The sequence below is a fragment of the Diachasmimorpha longicaudata genome, chromosome 11, assembly GCF_034640455.1.
Source record: "Diachasmimorpha longicaudata isolate KC_UGA_2023 chromosome 11, iyDiaLong2, whole genome shotgun sequence".
In the NCBI taxonomy this organism is placed as follows: domain Eukaryota; kingdom Metazoa; phylum Arthropoda; class Insecta; order Hymenoptera; family Braconidae; genus Diachasmimorpha; species Diachasmimorpha longicaudata.
Genome location: NC_087235.1, coordinates 3,629,297 through 3,644,989, shown reverse-complemented (window position 1 = coordinate 3,644,989; position 15,693 = coordinate 3,629,297). Strand labels below are relative to the sequence as shown.

General features: G+C 39.2%; 4 protein-coding genes and 1 non-coding gene across 7 annotated transcripts in view; 2 read left to right on the top strand and 3 right to left on the bottom strand.

Annotated features, from left to right (window-relative positions):
• Positions 1–14,674, bottom strand: part of LOC135167310 (myosin regulatory light chain sqh) — a 35,588-nt gene extending 20,914 nt beyond the window's left edge. The window contains exon 1 of the mRNA XM_064130381.1: positions 14,665–14,674. The gene's annotated coding sequence lies outside the window, so the exon portion shown is untranslated. The remainder of the gene's footprint in view (positions 1–14,664) is intronic.
• On the top strand, positions 15–5,204 carry LOC135167303 (uncharacterized). 2 transcript variants are annotated; one of them, XM_064130364.1, is made up of 9 exons: positions 15–146; positions 1,234–1,533; positions 1,844–1,962; positions 2,048–2,269; positions 2,688–2,763; positions 2,850–3,275; positions 3,630–3,833; positions 4,053–4,249; positions 4,328–5,204. In XM_064130364.1, exons 3-9 carry the CDS (start codon positions 1,852–1,854, stop codon positions 4,433–4,435), a joined length of 1,344 nt encoding a protein of 447 aa, XP_063986434.1. In that variant the 5' UTR covers positions 15–146; positions 1,234–1,533; positions 1,844–1,851; the 3' UTR covers positions 4,436–5,204. The 2 variants fall into 2 exon arrangements, with proteins under 2 accessions (XP_063986434.1, XP_063986435.1); XM_064130365.1 differs by lacking the exon at positions 15–146 and adding an exon at positions 1,625–1,693 and having other exon boundaries at positions 1,265–1,533.
• LOC135167308 (twisted gastrulation protein homolog 1-A-like) lies at positions 4,942–9,916 on the bottom strand. 2 transcript variants are annotated; one of them, XM_064130376.1, is made up of 4 exons: positions 9,490–9,916; positions 7,153–7,378; positions 6,469–6,675; positions 4,942–6,312 (listed from the first exon to the last, which is right to left on the bottom strand). In XM_064130376.1, the coding sequence occupies exons 2-4, from the start codon at positions 7,370–7,372 to the stop codon at positions 6,005–6,007; spliced, it is 735 nt and encodes a 244-aa protein (XP_063986446.1). In that variant the 5' UTR covers positions 7,373–7,378; positions 9,490–9,916; the 3' UTR covers positions 4,942–6,004. The 2 variants fall into 2 exon arrangements, with proteins under 2 accessions (XP_063986446.1, XP_063986447.1); XM_064130377.1 differs by lacking the exon at positions 9,490–9,916 and adding an exon at positions 8,060–8,460.
• On the top strand, positions 11,069–15,620 carry LOC135167304 (uncharacterized). Its single transcript, XM_064130367.1, has 6 exons — positions 11,069–13,084; positions 13,248–13,483; positions 13,557–13,660; positions 13,892–14,053; positions 14,220–14,709; positions 15,469–15,620. The coding sequence occupies exons 1-6, from the start codon at positions 12,900–12,902 to the stop codon at positions 15,603–15,605; spliced, it is 1,314 nt and encodes a 437-aa protein (XP_063986437.1). The 5' UTR covers positions 11,069–12,899; the 3' UTR covers positions 15,606–15,620.
• Positions 14,911–15,017, bottom strand: LOC135167772 (U6 spliceosomal RNA). The gene has a single exon (XR_010299919.1). It is a non-coding gene; the product is annotated as a U6 spliceosomal RNA (small nuclear RNA).
• Positions 15,621–15,693: the final 73 nt, after the last annotated feature.

The window sequence follows — 15,693 nt, the reverse complement described above, 5'->3', positions numbered from 1 at the left end:
TTGTTTATTTGCAGTCGGTGTCTGATTGGTTCAGTCTCCTACCTGACTGCTTTGAGCTACCTATTTGGCGACTGTATGACTGTCAAGGAAATCGGGAGATGAGTGACTGGCCCTTCTGGGCATACAGGAGCCATTGATCTTTGTTTGTGAGGAACTTTCCATTTTTTAAACTGAATTTTGGATTTTTGCAGGTAAAATTACCTTCTACTTTCGCGGTACGTCTATCATCTCCACTGAAATTCGCTTTTCATACTTATTTTATGACTTTTATTTGCTTTTTTATTGTTAATATCTTTAAAAATTCAGAAAAAACACAGGACCGCCCTAAAACTACCCATAAAATCTCATTTTTTTTCTAATAATGGACCTGCAATATGTTATGTTATTCTTTCCAATGTGTTCATTGTCCACGACGATTCTGACGTCATTCAGGCCCCCTTTCACCTCAGGAAGGTTCAGACAGGTTTGACAGAACTGATTTTCAATAACTTCTAGCTCCCATTCAGTCTCCGAATTATTAATTACCACGCGTTAAATGGTCTCCGATTGTCTGGTGGTGTTCCTCCTGTAATTAGTCTAGTCCTCTCAATGGGCTTTTTTAAGCCACCCATTCATCAAGCCAATGGCTATTCAGAAAAACATTTAATGAGTGAATGACCTTTTTATACATAAAATACCCGTTGATATTTCTCCACGATGACCTTTTCAATTTTTTTTTCTCTTTCTCGCGATGAAGACATCTTCAAATTCGCAGTGTTCCGAATAGTCGGATTTTAACGATAACATCACTCTCTACTTTATCGGAAAGACAGGGCATATCACAGAGGCGTATAATTAACAGATATATATCATTAATTCACTAATTAATTCACCCTGGATCATTTGGGAATTATTTAGGATAATATAAGACTCAATTTCAGAATTTGGGACCAGACCCCCCCCCCCTCCCTCCCTCGCCGGGATCGAGAAGAATTATTTTTAAAAAACGATTCATTCCTAAATGTAAATATTTATTTTTTCGAATTTCCTAAAGAAGTTGGTATCGATTTATTGGAATTTAATTGATATTCGATTATACCATCTGCTAATTATGCGCTATTACAAAAAATTTTAATTAAAAAAGAACACAATTAGCTCCCGAATTCCGAAATTTAATCCTAAATCATCCAAAATGATTCGCAAATGATCTAAGGGACTTCATTAGGGAATTAATTATATACTGGCTAATTACAGGTGCATGTGCATCACCGGAGAGATCCCCTGGACGCCCTCTGTCGTTGATCAAGAACAGTGTGCAACTTCAATCGAGGGAAATTTGAAGTGCAATGTGCGCAAGTACAAATTGCTATTTCGCGAGGGGCAGGAAGGGTGAAGTAGCTGGAGAGGCTTCGCGATAACTGAGCGTGTGCGCTCTGATGCTCATCATGGTGTCGGTCACTGTCGTTTTACGTCAATACACGTTCTACACGGGTTACCATCAGTTTTCCCGGGCACGCGGCCCCGCGAGGGCCGCCTCGCATCGGAATTGAAAATGTAAGTATTAGAATGACGTTTATTCCATTAATTTGATGTATTTGTATGAATGATTTGAATATATTCGTCTCCTGTTTTGAAATATCGATAGGACTCAAAGCCTCCAGACGACTTGTTTACACGCTCCTTCGATTTTCAGTTAGAATAAATGACTAAAATGGTAAATATTTCATTTTGGTATAACACAAACACAGTTGTCCCTTCGTCATTGAAATTTCAATGGAAATGTGGTGAATTTCGAGTTACGGGAGAATATTCGACAGATACAATTTTCACCCAATTTTAAATATCATGAAAAATTAATAAATAGCTCGAAGGATGGCCGAAGGAGGTGGGGGAAACGATGCGAAGACCAACGGTGACAATCCAGTAATTAAAAGTCAGATGGAGGTGAACGAGTGCCTCAGTAGTTGGTTCGCCTACTTGCAGGTGAGAGAGATTGCAAAATAAATTTTTTGTACAATTGAAATGAGGAATTGCGTTTGTAAATATTGAGAGTATATTCTGCTGACAGATGCTCAATGGCCTATGCTGCGCTGGTACGAAGTTGGCCCAATCACTGCAAGTACTTCTATCGAATCATGATGCCGTTCTTGACTGCAGATTAACGGGCCAGTGTTTGGCTGGATGGGAAGAGTTGACTCGAGCTACTGGTGTGGCCAGTAATACTGTTAGAAACCACGTGATTGCCACACTCGTGGACCACGCGGCACGCGATAATGACGGTGATAAGCACGTCAGTATTACCTTAATTTTATTCTGCTTTTTTTCATAATTTTTTAGGGCTTTCAACAAAGTGTGGTGATGAAGAGATTTCGGGATTTTTTCATTAGATCCTGGGATTGATTTAGGATTTTTTTATCATCAAATTTGTAAATCATCTGAGGGCACTAAATTTGATGAAACAAAGTCAGTCTCATTTCTACTTTATTTTAGAAAAAAATTCGCAATAGATTTGACAATTCAGGGCTAAGTACAATTGGAAATATGAAAAACAGGTTGAGGGGTAAAATCTCATCAAAGTCGTGAACAACAACAAAGTTCGTTCGGTAATTGGCTCCCTGACAGTAAATCGTAGTCAAAGTCACTTTATCTATCTTCTGATATCGATTTTACGTCTGTGTTAAAGGTAGATACATTGTTTCCGCTTTCAGGATATACTGCGTGACAATCTCCTGACCTTCATTAATCTGCAGTATCAGTTCTGCGTCGCGTGCTGCGAGTGTTTAGGTGAGACCATTGATAAAACATGAAATTTCATGAATCCCTCGACATTCTTTCGTTTCATTTGCCTATAAAAATTGAATTAAATGCAGGTGGAATAGCCGAGTGTTCATGTTCTCAAGCAGGAAACACAGAATGCGACATAGCAACTCTTCAGCAGTGCTTCGAAAGACTTTACAGCTCTGCAGCGCCGGTGTCAGCGTCATCGATTCAGCAGAATTATCAGAGATCGCCTCTTAGGTATCCCCTGTTTCCCGTCCTGGTGCAGAGACGATGGTCGGAAACGGCGGCGGCCGAGATGCCTGGAGAGTCGACGGACAGCACTATGAGGCGGTGGTCGATGCCCTGGGACTGCAGGCACATCATTGAGTGGCCGAGGCAGGAGGAGAGGTCGATGCTGACGGTGCCACAGCCTGACAGAAGCAGGTCGATTACTCCTGATTCGGTGTGGAAGTCCTCGGGGATGGCTAGTGAAGATGGCCTGCAGGAGGCTATTCAGTTGTTATCCTGTCGACCAGGTAAGTCAATTGTTCTTTTTCATTTATTTAAAAAAAATAAATTAAATTGGTTCCCAGGATGAGGAAACAATGAGAGAGTATTAAAGTCCAAAAACTTCACTGGTGAATTGTTATTATTGTTCGATTCATTGTAAGGATTTATTTTTATTAGCGAACATTTAATGTGATGATAAGTGAAGAAAAATAACGTCCGCTCAAATATTCAATGACAATTGAATAAAAATGAGGAAGTCAGTACAAAATATTTCGCCACTGAATACACGGAAATTTTAATTTTGTCTCCCAAGGTTAGAGATCGTTATCGTCACCTAGAAAGGGAAAACGTGAACAAAATTGTTTTGAATGTGTCTCCAGGTAACGTGCCATCAAATCAGCCATCAGTCTTGAACAGTCAACACGTGCCAGGTGTGATATTAACTACATGTAGCTTTGAAGCTAATTACACTGGCTCTGGATGGCCGGATTCACGGCGAGGTGGATCACCGCGATGGCCTCAAGATTCACACTCCAGTGATCACTCGGACCATTCTGGACACAGTGGCGATCACCGTGACTCGGGTAATTTTCCCAAAAACCAAAGTCCTCCGAATTTCTCCTAAAAAATCCATTTCTCGTTGTTGTTTCCAAAGGAGAATAATTATATGTTGAAAGATATTTTTAAGTAGTCCAAGTTACATTTTTATAATGTATAGAATCTATATCTCATGGGGACTTTTAATTTTTTTTTAATTTGGAAAATTAATGGAATTGGCCAAAATTATATGAATTTCTCAATAGAACACAGTGGAGCGAGTGGAAGTGCAGGCTACCGTGGTAGCAAAGACAGTATTCCATCGCACAGTGATCATAGCTCCCACAGGGAGTCAGATGCTAGTACTAATATCGATCTTCCTCCGTCCAGGAAGAATAGCTCATCAGCAGAATCCTGTTTGTCAGTTAATAGTCGTTCTGGCTCGGAGAGTGCCGCTACCGGAGTAATTCATGTTATTTATTTATTGCGGCTATGTGTAATTTGTTAATTTAATTTTTAATGAGCTCTCTCTGCTTTCTAGGAAGGAGCTAGGTCTCCATTTTATTCGATGTGGACCAGTGGAGACTTGCCTTTCATCAAACTGCCAGAGAACTCTGATCGCCAGGATGACAGACCACCGACTAATTAGTTAATTGAATGATGAATAAATAAATTACTTTCCTAGAGAAAGTCTATCCTAGGATAATTTCCCAAATTTTCCAATGGATTTACTAGAACAATTTTCCACGTTTAAAACTTTAAAGAGCTTCACGAAGTTGTTGACTTTTAGCGTTTGAAATTTGTCTGTTCATTGATTTATCTATTTCTATCCATTTGCTGGAATAATCCCAGAAGTTTGTTGAGAATAAAAAATACTGTTCAATGCATTCAGAAAATTTAAATATGTGTTACGATGAATAATATCCCGCGGACCAAAATATCGGAATATCAACGTTTCTAGAATGAAACTGAGGGGGAACTCAATTGTCGTGTAATATTTCCATATCAAATGCGAATTTGTCTGAGCCTCCTCTCCCGACAGAAAACGTCTTTCGGGATTATTTCCTGGAGTCTGTATCGAGATAAGTTGATGTTCAATAAAATCTGCAAAATGACTTGTAAAGAGGAAAAAAGTTAATAAAGTCGAATCTGACATTTTTGGTAATTGTGGATTTATTTCAGGAACGAATTGATTCAGCAGAATTTTGAAAGTCCTGTCGTATTTACAAGATTGAAGAAAGAGTATAACTTATTCTCTGCTATTCTATTTGGAGTCAAAGATTTAGCCAGAGACTCAAAGTGTTTCAATCAGTAAAACATTCATGAGTTTCTTCACAAAGTTTTAAAATGTCAATATCGAAAATCCTTGAAGTTTGCCACTAAAAAAAATAATAAGTCATCGAAAAAGAAACAATTACGTCTAGCCAACGGTTATAATATATTCTTGTCACTTGAGAAAAACTAATATCATGCGAAAAATATAAAAACAGCGCAAAATATGCTCGATAAAAATTGATGACGATAAAAAATCAACGGACGAACAGAATTGAACAAGACTGTCACACGCAGAGAATCTTTACCTCTCTTTTATTATTTTATATTATATAAAATTAACTTTTATATATGTTGAATCAACATACTCGTGATGCACACATTTAAAATCATATGTACAAATTATTCTTTCGTATGTTTATGGCACTAGTACCCTCAGAATGAGCATCACGATAAATAATTACAATGAAGATGGGAAAAAACGTTGCAATACGTTCTAAACATCGACTGACGAGTAAAAAAATAACGGAATCATTCAGCCTTAATTATATCTGCACAATATTCCTTTACTGTCAAATCAATAATCATCATTTACAAAAAAAAAACGAATTGACTTTGAGCCATTCCCACAGACGAGTGGTTCCAGTGATTTCCATATGTCGTCGAAAAATCATCAAACCTTCCAAAGGATTGACCCTCCCCCAGTTAAATTTACCACATCCCTCACCTTTAAATATTAACATCGTACGAACAACAATTTCGTATTTAAAATTAACACCTACTAATACAATTAGAGAGTAAAAAGTGCACGAAATTCAATGAATAATTGTCACTGGATCTATAAGAACTGCAGGAACTCAAGAAATAACTGTCACCGGATTCATTAAAAACTGCAGATCACTGATGATAATTCGTTCTCTTCCCCTCTAGTGTATGTCAACATTGATTAATCGAGATTATCGTCAATAAGCTCATCATCGTCCTGACCATAGTCGTCGTATGGCTCTTTTAATTCGTCCTCCTCCTTGTCGGCGGGACAGTGAATGCATCTTGATTCATTAATTCCGTAGTTTATACACGTGTCACCGATGCACTCACAGCAACCGTCGTGGAACCACCTGTAACTCGTTGCCCCCATGCTTTGACATGATGCACGACACTTGTTCCATGAGTTACATTGAGCCATATAGGCCACGGTGCAGTTTACTGTCATTATGTTTGGTTTAAGAGGGTGATGCACTTCCTCGACGGTTTCTGCGTTAAAAATCAATTTCAATATAATTAATTAATTTCTGCCCTTCACGACTGCATAGATGAATCAATCAATGGAAAAATAATTAGTTAATTCAACTCCTGACGAATCTCAGGCACCTCTTTGAGACCACTTTCGTGGATATGTACTTGACTTACGCATGTGATATTTAATCTCTTTGTCGTTCTTCGGTTGGTACATTGAAACATCAAAATCCACGGGATACGTAAATGTTATCCACCTTTCGTGCGAATCAGGCTCGGCCGTAAGTGCCTGAAAAAGCCCCGGGACGGGTTCGCTGAAGTCCTCGACGTGGGATTTCTTACTCAATGGGTTGTCCGTTATGTTAGGCTTCGGACATAAATCTGGAAAGTCATAAATTCATGGGTATAATGGAAAGACGTCAGAGGTAAATTAAACATTTTATCGCGATAATTCTGGCCCGATGATTTTTCAGAATTAAATTTAAATTCTCATACGGAGAGAAAAATTCTTTAAAAGTTACGTGTGTTTCGTAATTTTCCGTGAACGTTCAGGAAAAGTCCAAATGGTCGCGGAGAAATTATGGAATGTTCAGTGAACAAATGCGTAATTGTCCCGTAATTTTTACTGAATTAAAAAATAAAAAAATTATTCTACTCAAACTGAATGTAAAATTGCTCCGTCAAAATGCGTAACAGTTGTTGTATGTAATGTATTTTTTCTAATGAAAATAATAATACTGGAGTGAAAAATTCTCGCTAAACCTTCGATTTCCCCAAGAAAGATAATTGAGTGGTCACTTAATGGATAAAAAAAATTATCACGATGTAGAAGATGGATAAAAAACACGTTATACTGACCAACACATGAGCAGCACTCATCGTACAGATAAGACAAACACGAGAAACACTCCTTGCAACACGTGCACGTGACAAGATCGCATTTACAGCTTTGAGTAAGCATGCACTTGCTCACGACACTGGCGCAAATGGCTTCATTACAGGCATAGGTAAACCTTGTTGTTGAGAGAATGAGAATCGCCGTGATTCCCACTAGAGTCATCACTCGGGACCACGTCATCGTGTCCTGAAACATCAATTCCACGGTTATTCCTGGAATAAGAGAAAATTTATTCACCGATTGATGAATAAATTCATGTTAATGATGAAAACAAAATTCTCCTGTGAGCAATAAAACATCTGAGTGTGAACAACATTTCTTCCTCCCGTTGCTCACATAATGAGCGCAATTCCACTTGGTTTCCATCAGCGATAATTCCCGAGGTCATACAGTTTAAATCCACCGGAACGCAAGAAGCCGGACGTTTATTAACGTAAAAGAACTATTTAATAAATTGAATTTCACCGTTAAACCGGTCAAATGCCAGTTTCACGAAACATCAGCCCACGCTATTCCTCAAATTCATCAGTTATTCGGTGGAAAATTCATTTGTTTACGACAAATTATTCTCGGATTTATGCGTATCGATGTACGTACTTTCTAATCGTTTTTATCCGTGATCTATTTATACACAAAAACCGGAGACTGTGGTACGCAGTACGTGAGCAATAGTACATGAATTATTATTGGAAAGGGAATGGAGTCTCTAACCCAGTGCTCAATGCTGGTCAATAAACATCGAGAGAGAATGACAGAACAAATATGAGAAATTCCACGGAAATTCAAGATGAATAGAATCCGCATATTTGTTCGCTGATTCTACATTGAAAAATCAGAATTCCCAAGTATTTGTTGATTTCTCAATACCTCTTGGTAACAGACACCTTTATATAGAAATTTTATCCACTGATGACAATCGAATGTGCAAAATAATCTTCAGAAATTTAGCGACGTCTTCACTGGCGTAAAATCACCGAAAAAATTATTAATATCATCACGTTGAATTCACACGCAATAGTCCGTATTTATTGTGATGTAATATGCGGATTTTCCCCGAAATTTGAATTAACGAACGCCTTTAACTTGTCACGACGAATGGTAAACACGATAAACACTGCACAGTCGGCGTAACAGACGGAAAAATCCAGTTAAATAAATTGAAAATAAAATTGAAATGAGAATGAGTACAACTGGAGTGAGTGAACTCTCCTGAAACACTGAAGGACTAAACCGAAAGCACAGAGGATCTGCCAAGTACCTCGGGATGTCTGAACCCTCCCCCCACTGGCCAATAGACCCCTTCCAACATAATAAACAGGGCATTTGGTTCGGTCAACCGTAGTTCGGTTTTACAATATCTTCCAGGTAATGATACCACCCCCACCCTCACTTGATACTCGATCCTCCACAGAAGGTTTGTACTGGGGTGATAATAAATTAAGTGGAGGGGTGAGGGTGCACCTGTGCCTGTACCTGTTGGCGCACGAGCTGCCTTAGGATTAACAACGTAGTACAACAAATCCTCCTCTACCGAAATTAGAGAATAACATTTTACGATGTGTCAGCACCGGTCGAGTGCACCAGAGTCTGTAATTCGTTTTTCTAATTAGGAAAATACGTGCGTTTTAACAGAGACATACAACAATAATCTTTCGATCACCGCATCCAGACGATATTATTAATTTCGATGGATAAATAAATGTCTGACTGGGATCAATACTTTAAATTAATACATAAACAATTTATGAAATTAATTAAATATTTTTTCCGCACATTAAACAAATTTTCTAACGACTTTGTGACGGTCGAATTTTCGAATCGAGTTTACGAAAGGTTTTTTTGCGCGGGTTAAAATATTCGCAAAATTTTCAAGAAAAAAATGTAATAAAAATTGTGGGACTATTTGCGTGGGAAAGAGGGATTAGACGTTCAGTAAAATCTCGTATTAAATTGAAATGCGAAGCCAGGGACAAGAAGTGTGATGACCATGCTACAGCCTCCAGTACGAACGTTCTCTGAGAGCTGCCCGAGGCGATGAAATAACTCGGATAAGCAAGGTTCTTACAGCCCCAGCATCTCCACCTGGATTACGCTCTTCGCTGATACGTAAACACAACTCTGTATCTGTATTTTTACATTCCCACATGTTCCACATAACAAGACTAATTTTTCAAATCATCAATTTCCAGGGAGACCACGAGAATTCCGTCAAAAGGGAAATTTCGAGGTGGAATACGAGAATCAATGATTCGAGGATGAGATGCAGTTTGTCATCGTGGTACACGTGTACTATTTACCTGATACTATTGAATACCCTCGTTAAAATCCAACTTGAGGTTTTCTCACGTTATATTCCCAGTTACCTACGCCGGAGAAACTATTTTAAGATCTTGCAACCGGTTAGCGCTGCGACTGATGCGGCCACGAGACATATTTCGCTTCTCCGATACTTTCTCGATTATCACTCCTACGACGAAAATCCTCCCCTGGACGAGCACCCCCGAGGACGACCCCAGCACTTCCCCATTCACTTCCTCAGAGACTCGGGCGACAGTTGATTATTCGATAAGCACAACGAGGATATCTCTTGAGCTGCCGGTTAATCACTGATCACTAATTGCCGAATGGAAAAATCGTTATTAACATGAAAATTTCGAGGACACAACGACCAATCGAATGGTGCAGCGACACTCTTCTGACTGTGCGGGGAATCGGGAAGAGCGTGGACCCGAAGAAACTGCTGGCGGTGGAAGTGAGAGGTGGTTGGTCGTCTTGAGATGAAGAGGAAGGAGTTGTGGGGGCACTTGTAGTGGCGGGTTTGGTTCACGTCAGACAAAGACAATGAACAGTCTTAATGTGGGGAATAAAGTGAGAGACGAGGACTTTGCGCTGTGGGATTGAGAGACGGGTTTTGGTATATTTCCTTTTTTTTTTTATTATTTTGTTCCTCAGGTGCCTTTTTGTTTTACCTGAAAAACGTCTCTCCCCACCACGTGCGAATCCTACAGGGAGGAGAGCCCTGTCGAATCGATCGGCGATGCCTCTCTCCTATTCTACCGCCAAATTATCGGATATTTGACGGCGATCGTTAAATGCAGCTCATCATCACCTGGAAGTATTTTTTCATATTTTATTTATTTCCATTCTCACGCTTGGCAAACGCCCAGGACGAGGGGTAATGACTCGCCAGGAGAATCCGAGGAACTCTACGGTGCGGTAATTATTGCAGATTACAACAGACGAAGAAAAAAAAATATACGAGGGACAACGAATGATCATTGCAGTCTTGACATGAATGGGAAAATTGTGGATGAGGATGGAGGGTATAATAAATAGAGTGGACAAAAGGCACGACCCATTGAGTTGTGTAAAACTACTAATTTAACTCCTACTGCAATAACCGGGACACAAGGTTCACATTTAGGCATGTAGCCGTTTCTTTCCGGTGGATTTACTCGTACCTTCTACGTAAAACGAATTACAAATTCCGAATTAATGAGCCTTGATTAGAATTCAAGAGTTCCTCCAAAAAAATAATCAATAGAAAGAATGTTAATAGAAAAAGGGACCGAAAATTTCATGAAAAAATTGACGAATGGAAAATTAACAAGCGGACAATTATGTGATGAATAATTACTGAATAATGACTCCTCCGGTAATGACGAAATGTTTATTATTACAGCCGTCAATTTATGCTCAATAATCCAATAAAAATGTCACGCGCGCGTATTTGTCAGCCGAAGAAGGCCCATTCGGCATAAAAAAGAAGCCGAGGACGTCGGGATCAAAGAGAGATGGTGAAATGCACAGATGGGTCAATCAGATACGAAAACACTTGTCAGAAGACACAAGGAAAAGGTAACAGGTTCACAAAAGATTGTAGACACAGGTATAAAGGTTCCTAATGACCGGAGGATCGTCTGTACGTCATTCTCGTGGAATTCACCTCTCCTAAAATCGCCGTGGGGAGTCAAAAACGAGGGTACGGTAAAAGCAAGAGTAGAGAATCGTGTACCGTACGATTTTAGCTGAGGGTAGGCGGGCTTTTTTTTTTTTCTTCCACCAGACCCCCTCGGTAACTATCCGTTCAAATTGAAATTCCCACCGTTTCTTTTTTATTTCTTCATCCCCGGGAGCCATCCGGTGTGGTCCTGATAACGAGGGAGAGCGCCAGAGGGAGAACGAATAATTGGGGGTAATTGGGATTTTCTTGGTTCAGGGCTATTAACATTCCCGGGGGAATGCATTCGCGGTGGACAGGACAATTCGAGGGGCAGAACGGAGATGTGCATTCGTAGGTGTGGGGGTATTAGTATATAGGCATAATCACTTGTGAATCTGACGGGAGAAGTCGAGGGGAAATGAGACGAAACCGGTCTCAACGTCGCACAATCAGGGCTATTCGCGAATTTAATGTTTCATTGCGAATTTCAAATTTTATTCCACTTTTATTTTCATAGTTTACCTACTTTTACATCAAACTTTGTGGGTAAAATACAAATTTTATTCGTTTTGTTCATGTTTTATGGTCGATGGCTCTTAATAAACTTTATCCTTCGCAATTACCGTGTGCGAAATATTCAAAAATGTTATGTTCGCGCGGCCATCTTGCGTAACGCGCATTCAAGTCATTCACGTGGACAACGACTTAATGCAACGGAATCAGCAATTAGTTTCGCAAAGTATAAACAATATTACGTAAACCATGTTTGTCGAATAATCGGGTGTATCTGGGAGGTGGTGGGTAACGCGGATGGCGCGGGTGTGATCTTGTAGATTCTGGAATGGTCGGTGAGGTACCGTCTAGGCGCCACGATCTCCAGCCAGTCACCTTCCAGCACCCCAACAGAAATTATAGGGAAGTGCGGACGCTTATGGAGCGGTTCCAACGGTTAAATTTCCAGGCGGTGGCGCATGAACGATGATGATGAATGTACCTGTCGGTAAGGCAGGCATGGCATTACCACGGAGAAGGTGGCACTCAATTTGTGAGGAGATTTGCGAATTTTCTGTCTCCAGGAATATTTTAAAATCCATTTTTCGCGTTGTTCTGGGCTTCTCGGCCACCTGGAGAATAAAGGGCTGAAAGGGCTCGAAGACATTGTGATTACTCTCCACTTCAATTTATTATCAACAGTGGTGCATTCCTGGTGGTGCCTCATGCCTGCCACAGGACATCATGAGAAAAATTAAAATTATGATTGTTAATGAGCCAGTGGGATACAAAAAAAAACTAATTAATTTTCCCATTTACCACCCCCGCTGGCTAAATACATTGTGACTTCTAGTTAATACACATTTTTAGGAAAAACCTCAACTTGTTGGTTATGTTCTTCATATATATGTCGAATTATAAATGTTTATAACTTCCATTAATTGATTTTTTTTATCAAAATGAGGAGTATCGAGCTGGCTATATTCACAAGTTAAAATTACTATTAATCTATGAAATGAGGGGAAAATGATTTTAACCAACTTCAGTATTATTTACTTAACAGAATTTATTTTGTTTTTTTTTTATAAAGTACGGAAATTGGAATTGTCCACAATTTCTTCCTCCAGTTCTTCTTCATGAAGTTACTGAATTTCTTAGGGCATTAGCTCCTCAATTTAAATTATATAATCCAATCAAATTTGTTGGAGTTGAAAATCATAGCTAATTATTCTTTGCTGTCTTCAAAGCTTGTTTACTTTGTCCTTCGATCACATGAATTCTAGTGGTTTTATTTTACTCCTCTGGGTATTCCCCTTGAGCTTATCGTTTGATGTGCAGACAGAGTTGAGTAAATATTGCAGAGATAAAGAGAGATTAATAACTTCTGATGAGCTTGATGAATATCTTCTGGTTGACGCCGAACTGGAATCAACTCTTGGACTCGAATGTCATTTTTGGTGAGATCCAGTTTCAGGGAGGCAATGACACTTTTAACAATCTCATTAATTAAGCTACTGTTTCGATAATAAAATATCCAGTCACTTTCCTGATAATGGCATAATTAAGGCACAAGAAGCTAATTGCATTCAGAAATTTTAGGGTCTGATTTTTCCTCTGTAGCAATGAAGCCAGTGACAGTCAGCCCAGAGTATGGTACTTCCAAGATCGCCTCGAAGGGGAAGAGGAGAAGGAAGTCGACCTGGGAATGGCCAACAACATGTCCTCCAATAAGATCCACTTGACCCCGGAATTAAATCTTATCATCAAGGACTTCAATCTCAACGACGCTGGGATTTACAGGTGTCATGGAGGGTTGGGTCAGGACGTGGAGAATAAATTCAATTATAGGGTAGAACGTGAGCTTGTGTTGGCCTGTATCAGGTATGGCAATGTCAAGGGTATAGAGACAATGATGGAAGTGCTTTTCAGCCATTTCTAAGGACGTACTCGATATTGGAACTGCCAAGGGAAACATCTCCGATTGGGAGAAGTACAGGGAGGTCAATCTGAGGCCTGTGACACTTCGTCTAGCTGTAATTGATCATTTTATAGAGTTCTTTAATAAGGAAACTAATTAATAAAATTTTATTCTCTCCAATTTTACAATATTTGCAATCATCCTGCATTTTTTATGGAAGTTATTGTGTAGCAGAATGGCAGTACAAAAATAATTAAATCATTATTTCGCAAATATATTTGCAATTGGTGCCTTTAGAATAGAACATTTTTCTTTGGTTATTGGACAATTATATATTATTGTCTAGGTATCTAAAATGAAACCCTTGGCGGAGATTCGTGCTGCTGGTGTTTCCCTCGAAATAGTCTCTGAATGGAGTGTTTGGAGTCCTTGTCAGAAGTGTAAAGGAAAGAAAGGGATAAAAACTAGCAAAGGGCAGTGTAGAATCAAGAGGTCATTAGAAAACCGAGTAAATGACTCTCGTCAAAGTTTATTAAAAATCTAATCCACAATTCAAAATTACTAATCTCCTAACATTTTAATGACAAAAAATATGCAGAGCATCGAATAAAGATTTATTACGTGACGTCATGTATAAATAGCCCTTAATGCCGATTTTTTTGACAATTGCAAAGACAATGGTGACCGAAGATGCAGATCACATAGTAAAATTCTTCTCCAAATCTCCTCTCCTTCCCTGTAAATCCCTGATCCTGGAAGCTGAATTCCCAGCCATCAGCAGTGCCACCAAGCATCTCCCAGAATTCATCCTGGAAGAGAAATGCAAGAAGTGCCCGAGAGAGAAGAAAGCGAAGAAGAACAAATTTAAGTACAAGAAGAGGTACACTCTAGCTGATGGTGCTCATCTGGCTTTGGTGTGTCCTGAGAGTACTCTAGAGTCACAAATTGTCTGGAGAAAGGACTCGATAGTCTTGAAGAAGGGAACCGGCAGATCCTTTAGGAAGAAAGACAAAGAGGCCAGGGTGATGGTCGATACTTTCTCAACCCTCTATTTGATTGGAGTATCGAGTCACGAGGAGGGGAATTACACGTGTTATGTAGATGATGTTAGAATGATGCAAGTCAAAATCAGAGTCGTTTCCAAAAGTCGATTGTTAACGCAAGGTAAATTAATAATTTTTTAATGAGCAATTTTTGAACTATTTTCATGGCATTAAATTTTTTTTCTTTGGAAATCAATTACTTTAATTTTTTGTTAACTGTTGGAGGAAAAAGATATTCAAAATCTAACGTAAGAGCGAGGATTAATCTAATTATTCTGAAATTTTGGAATTTATTGATCGAATTTATGTCTAGATATTGCAAAAAAATGTGGAACGCTTCACGATTTTGCGTGTCATCCTTGCGCAGGGGCCATGCTAATCTTCTCTGTATCGTTCCAATTTTAGTATATGTACTGCCGAAGCAAGTACGGAAACCTGAAATCCGCCTGCTTTATATATACGAAACATGGTAGTAACCAACTGCTTGCGAGAAACAGAACGAACGAATAGGCTACAATTTTTCGGAAAAGCCATCTGGATGTCGACGCCTGAACTAATCGTCCTTGACTGCCAGAGCCAGCACTGCGCATGCGCACGGGGCATCTCGAACGCGATAATCTTTTAAATGAAATCCGCTTTTCAAATTAATTATTGTTAACTGAATTAATAACAATATTGATTGAATTGATTGAGATCGAATTGATAAAATTTCTGTAAAATTTGATTTTTTTTGGGAAAATTGCACGACTATAGGGTACTTTGTCTGATTATGTTAAACAACAGTTAAAAAACAATTATTGCATTTCACAACATTTTTCTCTCGTTGCACACAAATAATTATTTTTCCTCCTTTAAAAATAATTATTTATTTATCTCCCAGCATTTTTTCGTCACATGGGTTACCTCGGCTTCATCTTCCTGCTCACATCGTTCTGTTACTGCGGTGGGCTGATCATAGCTTGCAGAAAGAAGAACAGATTCACAACGAAGGTGTCCATCGACGAAGCCGAAGACTAATGCAAAAAAAAAAAACCTCCAGTCGATCCTCAACCCATCGTCACCTCCCAAACTTCCCACTTGAAACCCGAGCCGCATAAAAGAGCGG